The sequence below is a fragment of the Salmo salar genome, chromosome ssa13 (assembly GCF_905237065.1).
Source record: "Salmo salar chromosome ssa13, Ssal_v3.1, whole genome shotgun sequence".
Taxonomy (NCBI): domain Eukaryota; kingdom Metazoa; phylum Chordata; class Actinopteri; order Salmoniformes; family Salmonidae; genus Salmo; species Salmo salar.
This window is the reverse complement of record NC_059454.1, coordinates 38,992,673-39,014,548: the sequence shown is the minus strand read 5'-3', so window position 1 is coordinate 39,014,548 and position 21,876 is coordinate 38,992,673. Positions and strand designations below refer to the sequence as shown.

General features: G+C 43.4%; 1 protein-coding gene across 1 annotated transcript in view; it reads right to left on the bottom strand.

Annotated features, from left to right (window-relative positions):
- Positions 1–21,460, bottom strand: part of acap3a (ArfGAP with coiled-coil, ankyrin repeat and PH domains 3a) — an 81,184-nt gene extending 59,724 nt beyond the window's left edge. The window contains exon 1 of the mRNA XM_014135588.2: positions 21,250–21,460. Within this exon, the coding sequence (XP_013991063.1) occupies positions 21,250–21,296 (47 nt within the window). The 5' untranslated portion in view covers positions 21,297–21,460. The remainder of the gene's footprint in view (positions 1–21,249) is intronic.
- Between the last annotated feature and the right edge of the window lie 416 nt (positions 21,461–21,876).

Below are 21,876 nucleotides of genomic sequence, written 5' to 3'. Positions count from 1 at the left end.
AGTAGCACCAGCGGAAACCCCTAAACACCTCCCCGAGCACTCTCGCAACCACCTCGTGAGAGCCCTCTGTGGCCAAGAAACAGTGGGGTCATGACAAACTAACCAGGGTAGGCCTAGCACCACGGGAAACGCAGGAGAGTCAATAAGGAAGAGACTAATTCTCTCCTTGTGACCCCCCTGCGTCACCATGCCCAGAGGAGCGGTGGCCTCCCTGATCAACCCTGACCCTAATGGTCGACTATCTAAGGCGTAAACGGGGAAGGGCACAGCCATGGGAACAATAGGGAACCCTAACCTATGGGTGAACGATCTAGCTATAAAATTCCCAGCCGCGCCTGAATCGACGAGCGCCTTATGCTGGGAATGCGGGGAGAACTCAGGAAAAGTGACATGGGGGGAACAGAGGGTTAAATATACAACATGTAATGAATGGAATTGGAACCAGGTGTGTGGGAAGACAAAACAAATGGAAAATGAAAGGTGGATCGGCGATGGCTTGAAGACCGGTGACGACGACCGCCGAACGTCGCCCGAACAAGGAGAGGAACTGACTTTGGAGGAAGTCGTGACAGCCTGTGTAGATATTCCATTAAAAATCAGCAGTTTCCAGCTACAATAGTCATTTACAACATTAACAATGTCTACACGGTATTTCTGATCAATTTGATGTTATTGTAATGGACCAAAAATGAGCTTTTCTTTCAAAAACAAGGACATTTCTAAGTGACCCCAAACTTTTGAACGGTAGTGTATATAAAGTGTAATTCTATATCTGACATGGTACAGGTGTCTTCTTTTTTAAACCCATAACCATGTGTGTGAGGTGTATACTTTTGTTTCAAAGTAGATTTGTTTAAGAGTACCAAGACTCACTCGTGTGATCCTGATTCAGCCCACTGCAGTAAAATATTAATATATATTGTATACTGTGTTGGTGAACTCACTATAACATACTATCTGATTTAACATAATTCAACCTGACCCCCAGACATGTGATTTCTAGAGCCAGTATCCAGTAGTGAATCAGTTCCCAGAGAGGAGGCTCCAGTGCTGGGCGTTGGGAGGTCCCAGTCAGCCATCTCAGCACGGGCCATATCCCTCGATGGCCTTTACTCAAAATCCTCTTTAATATTTCAGTAGACTGACGCATTTCCTGATGCTTCCCCAGCTCCAGCCCGGCCCTGTGAGGGATGAGAACCGGGAAGTCTGCTGCCCCCGCTCCCATCGCCTGCCTAGCAGGAAGACAGAGAGGAGGAGGAGAGGGGAGTGAAAGTGTGTGAGTGGGATGGGCCAAATTAGAAACAGATGCCTGGTCTGGGTTACATATGATTCAGCATTCTAGAACCAGAACGCCCAGAGTGCCTGTGGACCAGAACCCATCCAGCTCCAGCAAGATCTCTCTCCTTTACTGTTGAGTCAACAGCTAAACATCACATTGAGTCCTCCTTGGACATGTTTAGCTACTCCAACTTCATCCTTAAAATGTCTCTCCTGTCATGCCACACAGTTATTGGATGAATCAATGTTATTTGAGTAACTCTCACAGCAGGTCTGTGACAGTATGGAGACTTCAGTCCATGACTTGAAATCCCCACTGCTATCAGTGACCATTGGGGACCCAACCCCAGCCTCCCATTTCCTGATCCACTTGGTAATAAATCCAGACAATAGAATTTGAAGGTGCTAGTGGGTGGGCAATGTTGACGCACCTGGAACTGCTGTGTCCAGGGCAAGATACAGAACGTTCTCTGGAACATTTGAGCAGTCCGGTCGTCAGGGGAGACATTTCACTTCAGACACATTCCATAAAACTGCGACAATCTGTCACTCATAACTCTCATGTCAACCAATACAACTGCCAAGTCTGTACACAAAGACACAGCTCAAAGAAGACACAACCCTTAATGACTTTAAGCGCGACATGTTTTATGTCACCTCCAAAGGCCCTCTCGTTTATAGTTTTAGCATGTCACGTGATATCAATGAACCAATATCAAAGACCTTAGTTAAGGTTGCTATAAAACTGCTGTTGTTGTGAGAGAGAGCCGATTGATTGAATGTTGGGATAGAGGATCTGTTGGAGGCATAATCACACTAGACCTCCTGTGCAGCACAGGTCTCCTTACCTCCCACTAATCCAACTAGTCTCCTCTCAGTGGGCATGGCAAACATCTGCTGGAAGATGACTAATTCAGAGCCTACAGGCACAGGACCAGAGAGCCTGGTCCAAGTATGTTCCCCTGAGAGAGGCCAATCCCTTCTGTTCGCTGCATTTGCTCTGGTCTGGAGTGACCAGTCCTTCAGATGACGCCTCTGCTCTGCCTCTGCTCTGTTCTACTATGCTGGACCTAAGCAGAGCAGGCATATTATCTGGTGTGCCGCAGGAAAACATGTCATTTCCCAATGTGTTTTTACATCCCTTTGAAAAAGCTTGAATGTTGAAATAGGGGGCCGCAAAATAGCGTCATGGAGGGGCACATGAAACAATATGCGGTCAAAGAGAAACTTGACATCTTCATTAGATTGCCTCCTACGTTTTATCATCCTCTAGCTTCCTATACTAAATCACACAGCTCCAATATAGCCTATGGTTAATCCACTAGGGGCTTTAGGCAGACTATTCATATGAACTCTGAATTATAGCTTATTTCAAACGCATCGGCATAACCTCAATGGACGGAGTCACGTGGCAGTGGCTGCTTAACTCTTTGCGAACAGAAGGTCAGAGAGAGGGGAATGTTGACAGTACACAGATGATGCTAATCCTATGGTTATTCCAGCAACCTGTTAGCTCTGCTGTGTTTCCCAGCAAAATCATCTGGGTTGTGCACCGTACATCCCCTTCCTGTACCATGACTCAGAGACAATCGTTATTACTAGATGATAAGGTATAAGTAACAGTGATACACTGTATTTTTCAAATGACTAGTCCTACTGCTCACTAGGTCTTCAGCACACATGACTGTTCCCTGACAGAAACTGGAGCCGTCCGGATATAGCTCAAGAGAAAAGTGGATTTTCTCCCCAAACGGTTGACAGAAATCTGATAGCTCTATCGAATTGAGATCAGATGTTGCGTTGCCCAACCATAACTCCAATCTGGTGGGAAAAACACCGCGCGTAATGTTTTGAGGCAGACAGACTGTGACAAAACAAAGACCAAAGTACATCATTAAGAAAGCGGTCCGTGTGATTCATGTTATTACACATCAAAGTGAACCTTCGTCTGTGGGTTCTGCCTCCCCATCTTATTAGTCATTTACTGTGGGCTGTGATAGGAATAATAATGTCTGTATAACCCTATGCATCATTTAGCCTATCTCTGTGAATACTACCATTATTACCATAGTGCTGATTCAATGACTTCAACGCAGCATGCACATCCTGCGGTAATACTGTCCGATCGCGTTGAAAGAGAAGGCGCCAGTAGTAAAAGAAAAAGGAGGGACACTAATACGGTTCGACAATTAGATTTCCCCACACTTAATAAAATGTTCACACACTCTGGTTGTGCCCTTAAGATCTGGGCAAGACAGGTTTCTGTTTGTGATAGGCTGCTGGCCCAAATCCCAGGTCTCTTTGTCATCTTGCAGAATGTCCTATAAAAGTGGATTACCACACACACACACACACACACACACACACACACACACACACACACACACACACACACACACACACACACACACACACACACACACACACACACACACACACACACACACACACACACCACCTCCCTGTTCAGTATGCAGCGCCTTGCACCACAGCCCTTTGTGTGGAGTTGTGTGAATGGCATCTTGCTATTCATCAGACAGAAATGAGAGGGACAGACAGGACTCTCCAACACAAAGACTTGAATGACATCATCCCTGTGCTGTGTCCCCAGCCACTCAAACAGGCTAAATCCAGACCCCTCCAGTCCGTTAGCAAGATTCATCACTAGTCTACATTAGTACCAATAACTCATAGAACAAACAGGAAATTAAAGGACTGCTTTGTAACATTCGCATGGATGGAAATAATTTGTACAAATGTCACAGCATAATTTCTACAGAGAACCTGTTGCAGTTCGAATTATACATTAAATCAGATATATCTAGATGGTTTCTGTTTTGAACTTTCTGGTACATCTTTTGTGGTGATTCCAGTGTTTATATCTGGTTGTATCAGTTTTCCTGATTTCCTCCATTTAGAAATCTCAGTGAAAATAGTCAAGCGCCTGAAGCCGTCCTTGCTCATCCTGAGATCTATCACAGAGTCTCCGCAATCATCACACATTCCCTTTGGCTTCGGCTTTGAGCATTTCCATGTAAAAGGACCCATGAGCGCCAACATGTGAAGTTTATAGGACGATATCAAATTTGGTGTCAAATGAAAGCTAAGAGTTCATCTTTTGGGGAAATGAAGGAATAGATACATTTTTCAAACATTTTCCATCTTAAAAAATAGGCATAAGTAAAGGCTTTGGTTTCTGGATACACAGATGAAAAAGGAGTCTTAGAAAACATCTACCAGAAAAAGTATTAAAAAGGTATAAAAAACATCAAAACATTACAATGTTGACATAAAGACCCCTGTCAACTAATATCAATACATATATTTTGTTTTGAAGAAATTGTTAACCTTCTGTAAGTTTAACTAATATTGCCTTGTGCTTTGTAATTCCGTTATCAAAAACCCACCTATCTTTAAAATATTAAAACATTTTGCTCCTGAGGACAATGAACGTTCACAGAAGTAACAAGTAATGGTAGACCTACCAATTAATTATAGTGATTTTACTGATATCAATTTTGTTTATGAATTGTTAAGCGATTCAATGGAATTACCCCCCCCCAAAAAAAATCGGTATCAGAGTTACTGCAACTGAATTGGCTACAATGGGAAATCATAATAGTCACAAACCACAGTTGGGTCACCTGCTACTGTCCTCCCTTCCACTGGCATACTGTTAAGTTCAGCTCAGAATTGTTTTCTTTGTCTTTCTGTTATCTGGTGGTCAAACCAAGAGTGTTAAAACAGTCTGGACAACCCCTCCCTCTCTCTCTGCTTCCCTCTCTCACTCTCCAGTTAATGTCACTTCTCCCAGCTCTTACTGACACCTACCCATGAGCCCCCATTTACTGTAACCAGAATTATAACCCACTGAGCACCGACCGACACCGAACATCCATGAATGTTAAAAAGTATACTGTACAAAATATAAATGCAACATGTAACATTTTCCATACAGATAAAAAGCTTATTTCTCTAAAATGTTGTGCACAAATTTGTTTACAACCCTGTTAGTGAGCATTTCTCCTTTGTCAAGATAATCCATCCACCTGTCAGGTGTGGCATATCAAGAAGCTGATTAAACAGCATTATCATTACTCAGGTGCACCTTGTGCTGAAGACAATAAAAGGCCACTCCAAAATGTGCAGTTTTGTCAGACAACAGATGTCTCAAGTTTTGAGGGGGCATGCAATTGGCATGCTAGCTGCAGGAATATCCACCAGAGCTGTTGCCAGAGAATTGAAAGTTAATTTCTAGACCATAAGCTGCCTCCAACATCGTTTTAGAGAATTTGGCAGTATGTTCTTCCGGCCTCACAACTGCAGACAACGTGTATGGCGGCTTGTGGGCGAGCGATTTGCTGATGTCCCATGGTGGCGGTGGGGCTATGGTATAGGCAGGCATAAGCTACGGACAACGAACACAATTGCATTTTATTGATGGCAATTTGAATGCACAGATATACAGTGACCAGGTCCTGAGGCCCATAGTCCTGCCATTCATCCGCGGCCATTACCTCATGTTTCGGCATGATAATGCACAGCCTCATGTTGCAAGGATCTGCACACAATTCCTGCAAGCTGAAAATGTTCTTCCATGGCCTGCATACTCACCAGACATGTCACCCATTGTGCACGTTTGGGATGCTCTGGATTTATGTGTACGACAGTGTGTTCCAGTTCCCGGAAATATCCACCAACTTCACACACCCATTGAAGAGGAGTGGGACAACATTACACAGGCCACAATCAACAGCCTGATCAACTCTATGTGAAGATGATGTGTCGTGCTGCATTAGGCAAATGGTGGTCATACCAGACACTGACTGGTTTTCTGATCAACGCCCCTACCTTTTTTTAAAGGTATCTGTGACCAACAGACGCATATCTGGGTCAGTCATGAGAAATCCATAGATTAGGGCCTAATTTATTTATTTCAATTGACTGATTTCCTTATATGAACTGTAACTCAGTAAAATCTTTGAAATGTGTTGCATGTTGCATTTATATTTTTGTTCAGTATAATAGATTTTTAGTCAGGCCACTCTGGCCTTGATGTTAAGGTCCACAGACGGAACCGGACTGGACCAAATAGGAACCTATCATAGATATATGTTTCACAAGTTTGGTTAGCACAGTACAGTACAGTGAGTAGAGCACAGTAGAGTACAGTACAATACAGTACAGAAAAGTAGAGTATAGTACTGTACTGAACTTTACTGTACTGAACTCTACTGTACTCTACTCTGCTGTGCTGTATTGTACTGCACTGTACTATGATGTCCAAACTTATAAACATGAAGAGAATGACATTCATGTCCATAGTTATGCATTTCTGTGTAGTACACAGAAATGATGTAATTCCGTTACCATCAATGTTCCCTCTAAGCTGCGCGCGGGCGTGCAGTAGCCCCGAGACTGCGCAGAGCGCAGAAGAACTATCAGCCCACGGAGAGAACCACAAGATTGAACTTCACTCAAATTTCTAGAGTTTTCCCTGTTAGTTAACACTATCAACGTTTCCCTTTACTGCGGCAATTGTGATAGAATCAACGCAATATTAGCCACTTTCAATGCAACACACCGAAACAAAATGAACTATGCAAGAGATTTTGTTGTAGGATTCTATTGCATTGACATGCACAACTCAGCCTGTATTTTACACAGACCGGTGCAGCATGGCCAATCAGAGCTGCAGTAGGCCTATATGCAAATACACCATTGCCATATATTTACATTTACATTTTAGTCATTTAGCAGACGCTCTTATCCAGAGCGACTTACAGTAGTGAATGCATACATTTCATAACATTTTTTTCTCCGTACTGGTCCACCGTGGGAAACGAACCCACACCCTGGCGTTGCAAACACCATGCTCTACCAACTGAGCCACACGGGACCAGAGAAGAATGGCAGAAACTCCCCAAATACATGTGCGCCAAGCTTGTAGCGTTATACCCAAGAAGACTCGAGGCTGTAATCGCTGCAAAAGGTGCTTCAACAAAGTACTGAGTAAAGGGTCTGAATACTTTAGTAAATGTATTATTTCATTTTTATTTTTAATAAATTGGCAAAAAATTCTAAAAACCTGTTTTTGCTTTGTCATTATGTGGTATTTAGGTCTGAAGGTCTGAATACTATATATATATATACATACTACATATATATATATATATATATATATATATATATATACATATATATATATATATACATAATACATATATGGATTTGTGCCATTTACTTTGAACTGAACTGTGTTTACAGCTGTGGTCGTGAGTAGATGGCCTTGTTTTGAGATCAAAGCAAGAGCTGCATGTAGCCACTGTGCACTTTTTGTTCATATCCTTTGCTAGTTAGTGAGTTATTAGCCCAGTTATAGATCATGTGTAGTCACCAATAGGGGAGTGATTGCTTCCTACAAGAGAAAAAAACGTAGAAAATTGAAAAACAAGTCAGGTAAAGAGCTTTCTTTGTCTTTGAAGGGCAGTGTATTTTGAGACAGTCTTGAAGTAAGTAGCCAATAGGCAGAGGGAAGTATTAAGTCTCTCTGTAATAATAGTATGGGAATAATAATGCATTTTATTTTGTAAAGTGGTTTCTTGCATCAAACACAACAGCATTTTTAGCCACTTCCTTGTCTGAAGGACAAATGGATAAGCAGGTTCAAGTCAAGCCCTGCATGTTTTTTTCAAAAGCCTCATGGAATGTTCTGTAGGCCTACAGTACATTAAACACCACACATTGGCTGCTACTGTAGGCTGAATGACAGAACAGCTATTTCCATGTTAAAATGTTATGGGATGCATTTTATCCATTGATTTTAATGGTAGGCCATTCTGGTAGGCCGACATTATGATCAAATAGCCACAGTAGCCTACTTGGCCACTGTTAAAACTGTAAGTTAAAGCGTGTTCAGCCTCAGTGTTCACAGTAAACGCTGGAAGATGCACAGAATTTTCACAATGTTCAAGTTTGCGCTCAGCAGACCTGAAATTTGCTCAGTGCCTAAATTCTTTTGAGGGAACATTGGTTACCATAATTCTGTTACCGGGTCTAAATCCACTTCACTTACTGTAGTTCAATAACCAAAAGATAATCAAGATATGTTTTTCAAACTCAAGGTACCATGTCATAGCTGACACCCACTGGAATTGCCCCTTTGCTGTGAAGACGTCCCTGCTCCTTGGGACGTAGATCTTTCAAACAGTACAGTAATCAAGTTGAAGGCCTGGGTTCTCCAATGACTGCCCTACATTGGCTGGCTGGCTGGCTGACTGGCTGGTTGACTGACTGGCTGGTTGACTGGCTGGCTGACTGGCTGGCTGGCTGACTGGCTGGCTGGCTGACTGGCTGGCTGGCTGACTGGCTGGCTGGCTGACTGGCTGACTGGCTGGCTGGAGGAGACAGAGGCTGGTGAGACTGGGTTCTAACTGGCAAAAGAGTTTCATCTCATCTCGTTTCTTGAAGAAAGAAAGCCTTTCTTTTTGCCTGCATGCAATGGCTGCAGTTTCAAAGGGGGGAAAACCAATGCTGGCTTCTGCTGAGGTGAAGGTTGTTTAATAGATTGTAAAATGAAACAGAGTGCTTCTTTGGCAATAGGTGTCCAATGAGAGGTGCACTTTGAGAATAGGGAACAATTTGCTTCTCTAATAGACTGATTTGAATAATATTCACCCACCAGCGTGACATTGCACCAGCAGCACAATGTGTTTGTTTGGAAGTGAGATGAAACACCTTGACGTCCTCCTCTCCTGGGATTGAACAGAACAGAGAGAGGGAGAATGTGGGCTAATCCCTGATTAGGAAAGAGAGACTGGGCCTCCTGAGTGGCGCAGTGGTCTAAGGCTGTGCCACTAGAGATCCTGGTTCGAGTCCAGGCTCTGTCGCAGCCAGCCGCGACCGGGAGACCCATGGGGCAGAGCACAATTGGCCCAATGTCGTCTGGGTTAGGCCGGCAGAGATGTTCTTGTCCCATCGCACTCTAGTGACTCCTGTGGTGGGCCGGGCGCAATGCATGCTGACACGGTTGCCAGGTGTACGGTGTTTCCTCCGACACATTGGTGCGGCTGGCTTCCGGGTTAAGCAGGCATTGTGTCAAGAAGCAGTGCGGCCCGGCTGGCTTGGCAAACTGCTGACTTAATCCCTGTCACCTGGACACCCTCAATGGTGAGAATACCTGTAGGCCTGCCCGGTGATCTGTTGGAAAGCCATTAAATCAAGGAGGCTAAAACAGCCCCAAAAAACTGGCAGCAGCAGAGCCAAAACTGCATTTTGTCTAATGTGGGATTCAAAATGGGACAACCATGTGAGAAACATAAAACAGGGCAGACACCACCATTCCATATAATTCCACCACATTCCATCCATGAACTAAAACAGTATCCTTTCTCTTTCACAATGAGATTGCATGACTCACAATTCATCACAGCTTGACCACACGACTATGGGTATCAGTTGCAGTCATAGCTGTGTGGTCGAATGCACTTGGTGGGCATCTTGCTGTTAGAACAATGACTCCCCCCCCCCAAAAGACTAATACAGTATCCCCCCTCCTGTTGACCAAGGTCAGGCTGTCTTGGGAGGAGCACTGTTAAGTTAAGGGAACCGAAGGGCGGCTCACTCACAGATTCAAAATGGAAGAAGCAGGTCAGTATGAAATAGAGCAGAAGCAACAAGACCAAGCGCAGCAGGAAGGAATCTCTTCCAGCTCAGAGCATCTGTGGCCGAAGCAGATCTTCGAGAAGGACAACTACCGTGCAAATGTCCGAGAAGCAATGAAATCTCGTGATTACCGGAACAGCTTGTTGCTATGAGAACAACTGTCATTTAAAAAGGTCTCCAAAATAGGTGAGGTGGATAAAATGACATGGAAGCAACATCATGCATATCTCTTCTTATCTCTACAGAAGAATTGGAGAGTTTTCTCAACACGCTTCATGTCTCCACTCCAACATCCCAGCTACAACATCAACCCCTGAGATTGTCAAAACCAGTGGGCAAGGACAGTGCACCACTTATGAGGATCTTGGATGACGGCCATCTTAAATGTTTAAAAAGACCCACTTCATCCTCTTCAACATAAGTGCTTCAGTTTTCATTCTGAGGAACAGAATGGGAGTATACTTCCCTGGTAGTTACTGGCAGAGATAGACTAATGCTGGGCAGATCTTCTCCTAGAGCAGTCCACTGGATTAATCCAGCAACAAGTGTGCTTCTCTTTTTATTTATTTCACCTTTATTTAACCAGGTAGGCTAGTTGAGAACAAGTTCTCATTTGCAACTGCGACCTGTGTTGTTTGGCAGCATGAGTGAAGGATGCTTTGCGATATAGGAAGCCGATTCTCAATTTAATTTTGGATTGGAGATGCTTAATATGAGTCTGGAAGGAGAGTGTACAGTCTAACCAGACACCCAGGTATTTGTAGTTGTCCACGTACAGTATTCTAAGTCAGAGCCATCCAGAGTAGTGATGCTGGACGGGCGAGCAGGTGCGGGCAGTGATCGATTGAATAGCACGCATTTAGTTTTATTTGCGTTTAAGAGCAGTTGGAGGCAACGGAAGGAAAGTTGTATGGCATTGAAGCTCATCTGGAGGTTAGTTAACACAGTGTCCAAACAGAGGCCAGAAGTATACAGAATGGTGTCGTCTGCGTAGAGATGGATCAGAGAATCACCAGGAGCAAGAGCAACATCATTGATGTATACAGAGAAGAGAGTCGGCCCGAGAATTGAACACTGTGGCAAACCCATAAAGACTGCCAGAGTTCCGGACAACAGGCCCTCCGATTTGACACACTGAACTCTTATCAGAGAAGTAGTTGGTAAACCAGGCGAGGCAATCATTTGAGAAACCAAGGCTGTCGAGTCTGCCAATAAGAATGTGGTGATTGACAGAGTCGAAAGCCTTGGAAAGGTCGATGAATACGGCTGCACAGTAATGTCTCTTATCAATGGCGGTTATGATGTCGTTTAGGACGTTGAGCGTGGCTGAGGTGCACCCATGACCAGCTCTGAAACCAGATTGCATAGCGGAGAAGGTACGGTGAGATTCGAAATGGTCGGTAATCTGTTTGTTAACTTGGCTTTCGAAGACCTTAGAAAGACAGGGTAGGATAGATATAGGTCTGTAGCAGTTTGGGTCTAGAGTGTCACCCCCTTTGAAGAGGGGGATGACCGCGGCAGCTTTCCAATCTTTGGGAATCTCAGACGATACGAAAGAGAGATTGAACAGGCTAGTAATAGGGGTTGCAACAATTTCGGCAGATCATTTTAGAAAGAGAGGGTCCAGATTGTCTAGCCCGGCTGATTTGTATGGGTCGAGATTTTGCAGCTCTTTCAGAACATCAGCTATCTGGATTTGGGTGAAGGAGAAATATGGTGGGGGCATTGGCGGGTTGCTGTGGAGGGTGCCGGGCAGTTAACCGGGGTAGGGGTAGCCAGCCGTAGAGAAATGCTTATTGAAATTCTCAATTATAGTGGATTTATCGGTGGTAACAGTGTTTCCTAGCCTCAGAGCAGTGGGCAGCTGGGAGGAGGTGCTCTTATTCTCCATGGACTTTACAGTGTCCCAGAACTTTTTTGAGTTAGTACTACAGGATGCAAATTTCTGTTTGAAAAAACTAGCCTTAGCTTTTCTAACTGCCTGTGTATGTTTGTTCGTAACTTCCCTGAAAAGTTGCATATCACGGGGGCTATTCGATGCTAATGCAGAACGCCACAGGATGTTTTTGTGCTGGTCAAGGGCAGTCAGGTCTGGAGTGAACCAAGGACTATATCTATTCCTAGTTTTTTTTAATTGAGTGGGGCATGCTTATTTAAGATGGTGAGGAAGGCACTTTTAAAGAATAGCCAGGCATCATCTACTGACGGGATGAGGTCAATGTCATTCCACGATACCCCGGCCAGATCGATTAAAAAGGCCTGCTCGCAGAAGTGTTTTAGGGAGCGTTTGACAGTGATGAGGGGTGGTCGTTTGGTCGCAGACCCATTACGGATGCAGGCAATGAGGCGGCGATCGCTGAGATCTAGATTTAAAACAGCAGAGGTGTATTTGGAGGGCGAGTTAGTTAGGATGACATCTATGAGGGTGCCCGTGTTTACGGACTTGGGGTTGTACCTGGTAGGTTCATTGATAATTTGTGTGAGATTGAGGGCATCAAGCTTAGATTGTAGGATGGCCGGGGTGTTAAGCATGTCCCAGTTTAGGTCACCTAGTAGCACGAGCTCAGAAGATAGATGGGGGGCAATCAATTCACATATGGTATCGAGGGCACAGCTGGGGGCAGAGGGAGGTCTATAGCAAGCGGCAACAGTGAGAGACTTGTTTGGGTACAGACTTGGATAGTAATACAGAATTCTGCAGGCTATCTTTGCAGTAGATTGCAACACCGCCCCCTTTGGCAGTTCTATCTTGGCAGAAAATGTTATAGTTAGCGATGGAAATTTCAGGGTTTTTGGAAGTTTTCCTAAGCCAGGATTCAGACACGGCTAAGACATCCGGGTTGGCAGAGTGTGCTAAAGTAGTGAGTAAAACAAACTTAGGGAGTAGGCTTCTAATGTTAACATGCATGAAACCAAGGCTTTTACGGTTACAGAAGTCAACAAATGAGAGCACCTGGGGAGTGGGAGTGGAGCTAGGCACTGCAGGACCTGGATTAACCTCCACATCACCAGAGGAACAGAGGAGAAGTAGGATAAGGGTACGAACTGACTGTCTAGCACGTCCGGAACAGAGAGTAAAAGGAGCAGGTTTCTGGGCACGATAGCATAGATTCAAGGCATAGTGTACAGACAAAGGTAAGGTAGGATGTGAGTACATTGGAGGTAAATCTAGGCATTGAGTAATGATGAGAGAGATATAGTCTCTAGAGACGTTTAAACCAGGTGATGTCATCGCATATGTAGGAGGTGGAACAACATGGTTGGTTAAGGCATATTGAGCAGGGCTAGAGGCTCTACAGTGAAATAAGACAGTAATCACTAACCAGTACAGTAATGGACGAGGCATATTGATATTAGAGAGAGGCATGCATAGCCAAGTGAACATATGGGTCCAGTGAGTGGTTGGGCTGACTGGGGACACAGGTAGTGGCTGGTTACAGTACTGTGAGACTCAGGCTTGTGCCCGCGTCGACCGAAAGCTTTCTTTTCCTTTGTCTGTTTACCTAAAAGGATATTCCAGGTCGGAATATTATCGCTTTTTTACGAGAAAAATGGCATAAAAATGGATTTTAAACAGCGGTTGACATGCTTCGAAGTACAGTAATGGAATATTTAGATTTTTTTTGTCACGAATTGCGCCATGCTCGTAACCCTGATTTACCATTTCGGATAGTTTCTGGAACGCACGAACAAAACGCCGCTATTCGGATATAACGATGGATTATTTGGGACCAAACCAACATTTGTTATTGAAGTAGCAGTCCTGGGAGTGCATTCTGACGAAGACAACAAAAGGTAATCAAACTTTTGTAATAGTAAATCTGATTTTGGTGAAGGCTAAACTTGCCGGGTGTCTAAATAGCTAGCCCGTGATGGCTGGGCTATGTACTTAGAATATTGCAAAATGTGCTTTCACCAAAAAGCTATTTTAAAATCAAACATATCGAGTGCATAGAGGAGTTCTGTATCTATAATTCTTTAAATAATTGTTATGCTTTTTGTGAACGTTTATCGTGAGTAATTTAGTAAATTGTTAGTAAATTCCCCGGAAGTTTGCGGGGGGTATGGTAGTTCTGAACGTCACATGCCAATGTAAAAAGCTGTTTTTTTATATAAATATGAACTTGATTGAACAAAACATGCATGTATTGTATAACATAATGTCCTAGGGTTGTCATCTGATGAAGATCATCAAAGGTTAGTGCTGCATTTAGCTGTGGTTTGGGTTTTTGTGACATTATATGCTAGCTTGAAAAATGGGTGTCTGATTATTTCTGGCTGGGTACTCTGCTGACATAATCTAATGTTTTGCTTTCGTTGTAAAGCCTTTTTGAAATCGGACAGTGTGGTTAGATTAACGAGAGTCTTGTCTTTAAATAGCTGTAAAATAGTCATATGTTTGAGAAATTGAAGTAATAGCATTTCTAAGGTATTTGAAAATCGCGCCACTGGATTAGACTGGCTGTTGCGTAGGTGGGACGAATTCGTCCCGCCTAGCCCAGAGAGGTTAAGTCTGTTTTTGCCTCTTCGTGCGGTGACATCGATAGACCAGTCGTGGAATTAGTAGGGTTCCAAGTAGCTCTAGGTAGCTAGTAGGCCGCGGTTAGCAGAATGGGCCTTCAGCGGACATCGTGCCTGAGGGGCTGTTGGAATCCTCGGGCAGATTATGTCGGTATTCCAGTCGTAGAGGATCGGTGGGGTTCCGTGCCCCGTACCGGTAGTAGAAGGGGTCCGGATATTGTAGCCCAGGAGTGGGCTTCGGTGGTAGCACAGGAGCCCTGGCCGGGCTAGCTTCAGGCTAATTGGTGCTTGCTCCGGGATGGAAACGCTAGCCAGGAGTAGTCACCTGGGATTGCGGTTAGCTAGTTGCGAAGATCCAGATGAAAATGTTCAGAGTTTGTGGTAGGAATCCGGGGATATGGGGGAAAAAAATGTAAAATAATAATAATAGGTCCGTTATGCTCTGGTTTGAGTCACGTTGTTCGAACTGGCGAGAGCTTTCCGAGCTAAAGGTTAGCTGATGACCGCTAGCAATGGTTTGCTGACTGATCGCTGGTAGGTAGTTAGCTGGCTAGCTTCAGTTGAGGGATTCCACATTTGAAGTAAATAGAAATACTTTAGAAAAAAAACAGATCCACGCCACATTGGGTGAGGCAGGTTGCAGGAGAGTATTTAGAAGTTGAGGTTTAGGAAAATATTTTAAAAGGATATGCGAAGAAAAAGATGTAAAAAGATATATACAAGGGACACGGCAGGACAAAGACAAAGACGTCTGACTGCTACGCCATCTTGGATTATACACTAAGAATTTGAGGTTAGCTAAACTCACTGTAAATACTTGTCACATGTTGATTTGTGAAAGGAGAGGTTGCTTGCGGTTATGTCCTGAAATTGCAATGTAACTACAGTGAATACATGGCTGATTAAAAACAATTATTGCAAGTAAAAGCTCAAATAAATAGCAAAATGATATATAAGCCACATTACATTCCCCTGAGCCTCAAAATGGATAGTAAGTGATTAAACCCTGTGATTATACTACCGCTGAGTTGTACCCATTCTCTAGGCTTAGTTCACATTTGAAAGCCACGCACAGTTAGACATAAGAAATGGAGCTCAATCAGATAAGTAAAGTAATGTCACGTAATATCATCACAATGGAATTTGTTTGCTCTGATCATTCAGAACGGAATTTCAGATTTAGCATAATGTAAGCCATTGATGAACTCATTTTGTCATTGGAAGAATATGTGATGCTCTCTGAGAACATAATAAAATACAAAATTACACTAAATGTATCCTCAGGGTAGAGTTGTCATCTTTTACGGAGCAGAACATTGTGTCACATGCTCAGCATTCCTCCAATGCAGGCCATATCCTGGAATCTGACACGTTTATGATTTTCCTCCCAGTTATCTGACTGTGGGTCATGTATAAAGTCATTCATTCTCTCAAAGACAGACATGCACACACGCACGAACACAGAGTGGAGGTCAAAGATTAGTGACCTTGAATTCCCTGGCTGTCCTCCTTGAATCTGTCAGAGCTCATCATGACAACCAGGCTGGCAGGCTGTCAGCTTCAAGGCAGCCTCACATTACACACTGCCTCAGATGTTTCCTAGAATGGGGAAGGAGGATCCATGCTTATGCATAACAGCCTAGGTTGAAAAAATACAGGATAAGACAATAGGATTCTAATATCCCATTAGTCTTTGCATAAATGCAGAAGAATTCTAAACAATATCTCCCGAGTGGCGCAGAGGTCTAAGGCACTGCATCTCAGTGCTAGAGGCGTCACTACAGACCCTGGTTTGATCCCAGGATGTATCACAACCAGCTGTGATCAGGAGTCCCATTGTCACGCCCTGATCTGTTTCACCTGTCCTTGTGATTGTCTCCACCCTCTCCAGGTGTCGCTTATTTATCTCTGTGTTCCCTGTCTCTCTGTGCCAGTTCGTCTTGTATGTTTCCAAGTCAACCAGCATTTTCCCAGTTCTCCTGCTTTTTGCATTCTCCTTTTTCTAGTCCTCCCGGTTTTGACCCTTGCCTGTTTCTGGACTTTGTACCCGCCTGCCTGACTATTCTGCCTGCCTTGACCACGAGCCTGTCTGCCACTCTGTACCTCCTGGACTCTGATCTGGTTTTGACCTTTTTTCCTGTCCACAACCATTCTCTTGCCTACTCCTTTGGATTAATAAACATTGTAAGACTCCAACCATCTGCCTCATGTGTCTGCATTTGGGTCTCACCTTGTGCCTTGATACCCATAGGGCGGCGGTCAATTGGCCCAGCGTCGTCCGGGTGAGGGGAGGGTTTAGACGGAGTAGGCCGTCATTGTAAAATAAGACCAACAATGCGAGCAAAAATGACAAAGTGAATTTAGCAGTACAGCCCTTAAAGTGGAAAATAAACGCAATCGTAGTGAATTTCAGCTAACTGCATAGCATAACTGTTTACTGCCATTCTATACATTTAACGTTTTGCAAATGATCTACAACCACTTTATTACTTGATTTCCTGACCGCTGGTCACGTTTTCAATGCTAATCCTGTAGAATCAGCAAAGGCGCTCGTCCAATGAATTTGTTTATTATCAAACACTCCCGCATGGAACTTTAACGTTGTCTTAACCTCTGTTATTTTCAACCTACACTAACAGCTCAACGCCTGAAGCCAGTCAGCTCCAATTAAAAAGTCTGTACTGTCGCGGTGGAAGCATGGAACTCGGGAACTGGGCGAACAATGCCCACATTCTGCTTACAAACTGAGGAGGAGACAATGCAAGGAGTTGGACAGAGCAGGGACAGAAAGGGCTATAGTGCCAGCAGTCACATTAATTGACAGGAGGCTGGTTGTAAAGTGACTGTTCTCTCCAGCCGCACCGCACATCTCAGCTTCATAAATACTCAGTACTCACCCACAAACACGGGCAGTATTATTTCAAGTGTGCTGTAAGGTCATAATTAACAGGAGAAAATGGGTCAGTCGGAAAATAGGCCTGCATGCTATCATGTTAGCTACTGTGGATATATGCCACCGTTTGTTGTTACATTACACATGGTTTATAGGCAGAGTGGCACCTGTGAGTTACAGCAACGTGTGTGATGTATACTTTTGGGACTGCTTCATAAGTGAAAGCGAGGCCACAGATAGACGACACATGTTTTACAAGCACGTGAGTGCGACCTCAAACTAACATCTCAATAAGGGAGAAACAGCACCAATGTTACTGTATGTTGCCAATGTTGTGCTGCAGCGAACACAAACACATGCATCCCTGCGGCTGAGTGACCATTATAAACCTCTCTCGAAACAGATGTGGATTGGAGTGCCATGGCTGCAGTCTCACATCTGTCCAACGGTGTATCCATAGAGACCAAACACAGGGTACACACAGTCATGGAGGACAATGGAGACATTTTCACAATTTCGGAGCTACAAGGTGGCCACTTAATGCACCATATAATTTGGCTTCTTGGTAATCTAGAAACCAAGAGCGTAAGAACACAACTGAAGAAGGTGTAAAGAGCATTGTCCTATGAAAACAGAAGAGGTGTAGAAAGGCTACATCACTCATACTAAATAGCCCGTTAAACACATGACAACTGTATATTAAATTGTATTGACGAGGATTGTAATGGTGAACCACAGCCATCTTTAGCTCATAATGCTCACAATGCGAACCCAACATGCCGAGTGTGAAGACAGCCAGTCAGAATTGATGGACTGCGTGTTATTATACGTGTGGGAAGTAGCCCACTAGGCCTAGTATTCCTCTCAAATACCAAAGGTGAAAAAAGTTGATTCCCTCTATTCTGGTTTTGACTGTTTCCTCCCAGCAGTCAGTCAGTCAGTCAGTCAGTCAGTCCAGCTCCAGGGTTTCTTACGTAATACCTCCACTGTTTTTAACTGTCACCAAAGGCCCATTTCAATATGGACTCAATGCCATGTCACCGACAGGATTCAGTGGGAAGAATATGCTTCAGAAGTGTGTCTCTTTTGGTGTCAGCAATGGTCATTTCAGGATACAAAACAGCCTCGTCATTGCATAAGAATTTAGTTATAGAGTTGGCATAGCTATCGCTCAACCTTGCTCAAAAGTCTGCACATGATAACAACTCTTTTATGTGATTTTACAGGTCAGTAGCTCTTGCCAACTTTTGCATTTAAGGAGTGTTATTTTCATTCCAAATGGAAAGCAATGGGGAAAAAAACAAAGATATATTTTCTTATTGTTACATTGCGTCTCCCTCTTGAGACATTCAAGGAAGAAACTCTGAGAAGCTCTGAGAGATGGGCTAACCAACGTCTGCCTAGTGCCAGATGATCCACTCTGGTTGCTACAGTACAGCCGTGCTCTTTTAGCACATAAACACGGAGAGAGTGGTTTCTGTAAATACCCTTCACTCAGCGCTTCCTGAGACCTGCCTGCCTCTCCTCTCTCTCAGGCCCAGATGGCAGTCATTAAGGTGCTGCTGCCAAGTCTGGAAGTCTTTGATTTGGAGAGCAGATTATATCCGTGGGAGCTTTACTGTGGCAGTGGTGCACACACATGTAGAAAGACCCATGCATGCAGGCGGACACCCCACACAGCCTGCCTGACAGCCCCTCCAGTTCCTTCCACACATAGGCAGGGGAGGTAGGAATATATGGGAGGAATGAGATCCAAGGTTGGGAAGGGGATTGGGAAGGGATGTGGGTGTAAAGGAATGCCTCCTTTATTTACCTAACTTTTGGTGCTATGTGTGCTTCGCAGCAACTGCAGCAGCCGTAGTACGAGGAGCATGAGGCAGTGCGTGCAACCTTTTAGTTTCCCTCAGATCCACTGTTTGAAGTGCTTCCTTTTGTGACTGTGCCATTTTGTCAGGAAAACAGTTCATTAAAAAGGAAGAGACTTTGGAGTTGGGAGAGTTCCTGCCATATAACATCCCAGCTAATCAGTCCCAGTCATGGAACACATCTCTCTAGATCCTCCAAATACTATTCAAGTATCTAGTGGAGACAAGGGATGGACATGTGTTTCAGGAATGGACAATAGGCCTATTTGTCATTAACAATACGTATTGTGTTATCTAAAGAACAAGTAGAAGATCAAAGGGTCATTCAAATTCTACATTATTACCAATATTTGTACAGACAGTGACCATGCAGTTGAACACAAGGTCAGTGTATGACACATGTATGACACATAATTGTTCCCAAAAACGATTTTCTTGAGGAAGCCTGCTAAGGATTCTAAATACATGTGATCTATGAATGTTCATGCATCATGGAACGGTTAGGGGAGAAATTGCATGATGCCTGTCCCATGGATGGGCTCATCACCCGAGGAATGGAATGTAGCAGACACTAGTCAAGTTATTAACACTAATGACAATATAACATTATAGTATTTTCATCTGTAACACTTTTAGTGATAGGAAATCCCCCCCGACAAAATGACACATGATCCGCGCCAAACCTTCACGCACCTGTTAACCCTGTGCGAAAAATGCAACGCTTCCTAAATTGCATCCTGTACAGGTTCTCCTTAGACCGAGATGTATCTCTTAGTAGTATTTGGTGTGTGTCAGTATGATTATTGTGGCATCAGTAGCCTCTGAAACATTAGAAACCTGTCCACTTGTCTGACCACACAGGTCTCCTACACAAGCATATGTTGTAAGCCATCCATGCAAGTACGATGTAGTGATTGAGAAACCAACATTCTGAGCCAGAACTAGAGGTAGTTTTGTAAGTGTTGCAAAAAGGCAACATTTGTCTTAAGGTTGCCCTCATTGGTTTCCAGACTGAGGCATAGGGCCACATTCATATTGATAGACAAGTTAGAGAGATTGTTTCCCTTCAAAATTCTGCAAATTCTGCAGATACTTCAAGAGTAACTTTGATGTTCCCTCTACGCAATAAAAGAACAAAAATGATTATATATTTTTTTCTGATGTGATTTATGAGGTCAGAATACTGCCATTGACGACCATTCGTTTTATGGTAAAGAAGTAACAAATTAGGTTATGTCAAGTTAAGTCAGAAAGGTAACCAAATTTTACAAAAAATAAGATGGTCTCCACACATAGAAAACCCACCAAATAGTTGATGCTTTCAAAAATATATGTTTTTGATGGCAAAATACAAACATTTGGATTTGTCAGGTTGATAAAGTTAGGTATTTCAGACCAAATATGACTTAATTTCAGGTTAATATACCATTACACAATATGTTACATCACATGTCAATGCTTTTGATATAATTTCTGTTTTCTTACCACAAAATGTTGCATTTGTTCAACATTTCCAGAATATTGTTCCACAAAATTGAAATAAAAAAACGGATTATTTTCATAATCAGAGGTCTATTACAAGTATTTCTGAAGGGTAATATTTAGTTTTCCTCATTTGGATCCATGCTGGGTCTCACACAGGGTTAATTCACCATGCGCTCACTGTCCATTCATCCAAGGTTGTCCTATGATAAGCAATGGACATTTTTACGCATTTCTTTGAAAAATTGGCAAGAAATATATGTATTAATAGTAAATAGCCATGTCCAGCCTTATGCAATTCACTGCAATAATTGCCTTGGAATGGAAATATAGGATAAATGAATTGAAATGATGCAAAAAAAATCACCCTGACAGCAATTTACCATAACTTATTTACAATATGAAGCAAATGAAAGGCTATGCTGTTCCAACTATTTGCAGATTCAAGGCGTTTTGGAATGTTTGAATCCTGGCAATCGTCTTCCTCGATAGGGCGAATCTCTGAAGAATTCAACAAGCGAACAGAAGATCTGCGCAAATTCTTACCTGAACCGGGGTGAATCTTTCACACATTCTTCAAAATCCACCGTCATTTTGGCTGGATTTAGTCTTCAAGCTTAATTAATCAATTTCATTTCCCGAAAGTTACAAACGACAGAGTGTAGATAAGTAGGCTATTCCGATGTGCAGCGATAGCCAAAGCTCCCGTCTTCACTGTGTTACTACACTGAAACAAGAGCCTGGAATATTTGAACCGCTAGACCGCTGCAAAAATAGGGACTATCGTCATAGTTCATTCTCAACAAAAAGCGCACTCAAATTTAGGGATCGTATCCTGACTGAAATCACCTCGCATATGATAGCCTACAACACACAACATTTGTGTATAAGGGCATGATGTCAATATCAATTAAACAAATGTATTTATAGGTATTACGCCGTTACTGCAGAGACAGTATGAGTGCACATAGCCTGCAGTTTGCCCTAACCCTAACAGTTCATGGATGCTTATCACACAGCGTGTGTGTGTGCGCGCGTGTGTGTGTGCGTGCATGCATGAATGATACTAAAGTCAGTATACTTGAGAGTGTATCAGAGTGAATTAACTGTTTTGAGCTTGGAGTTTCCTCTCTAGTCTCAGTCAGTCAGATGACCTTTGGCCTCTCATCACAG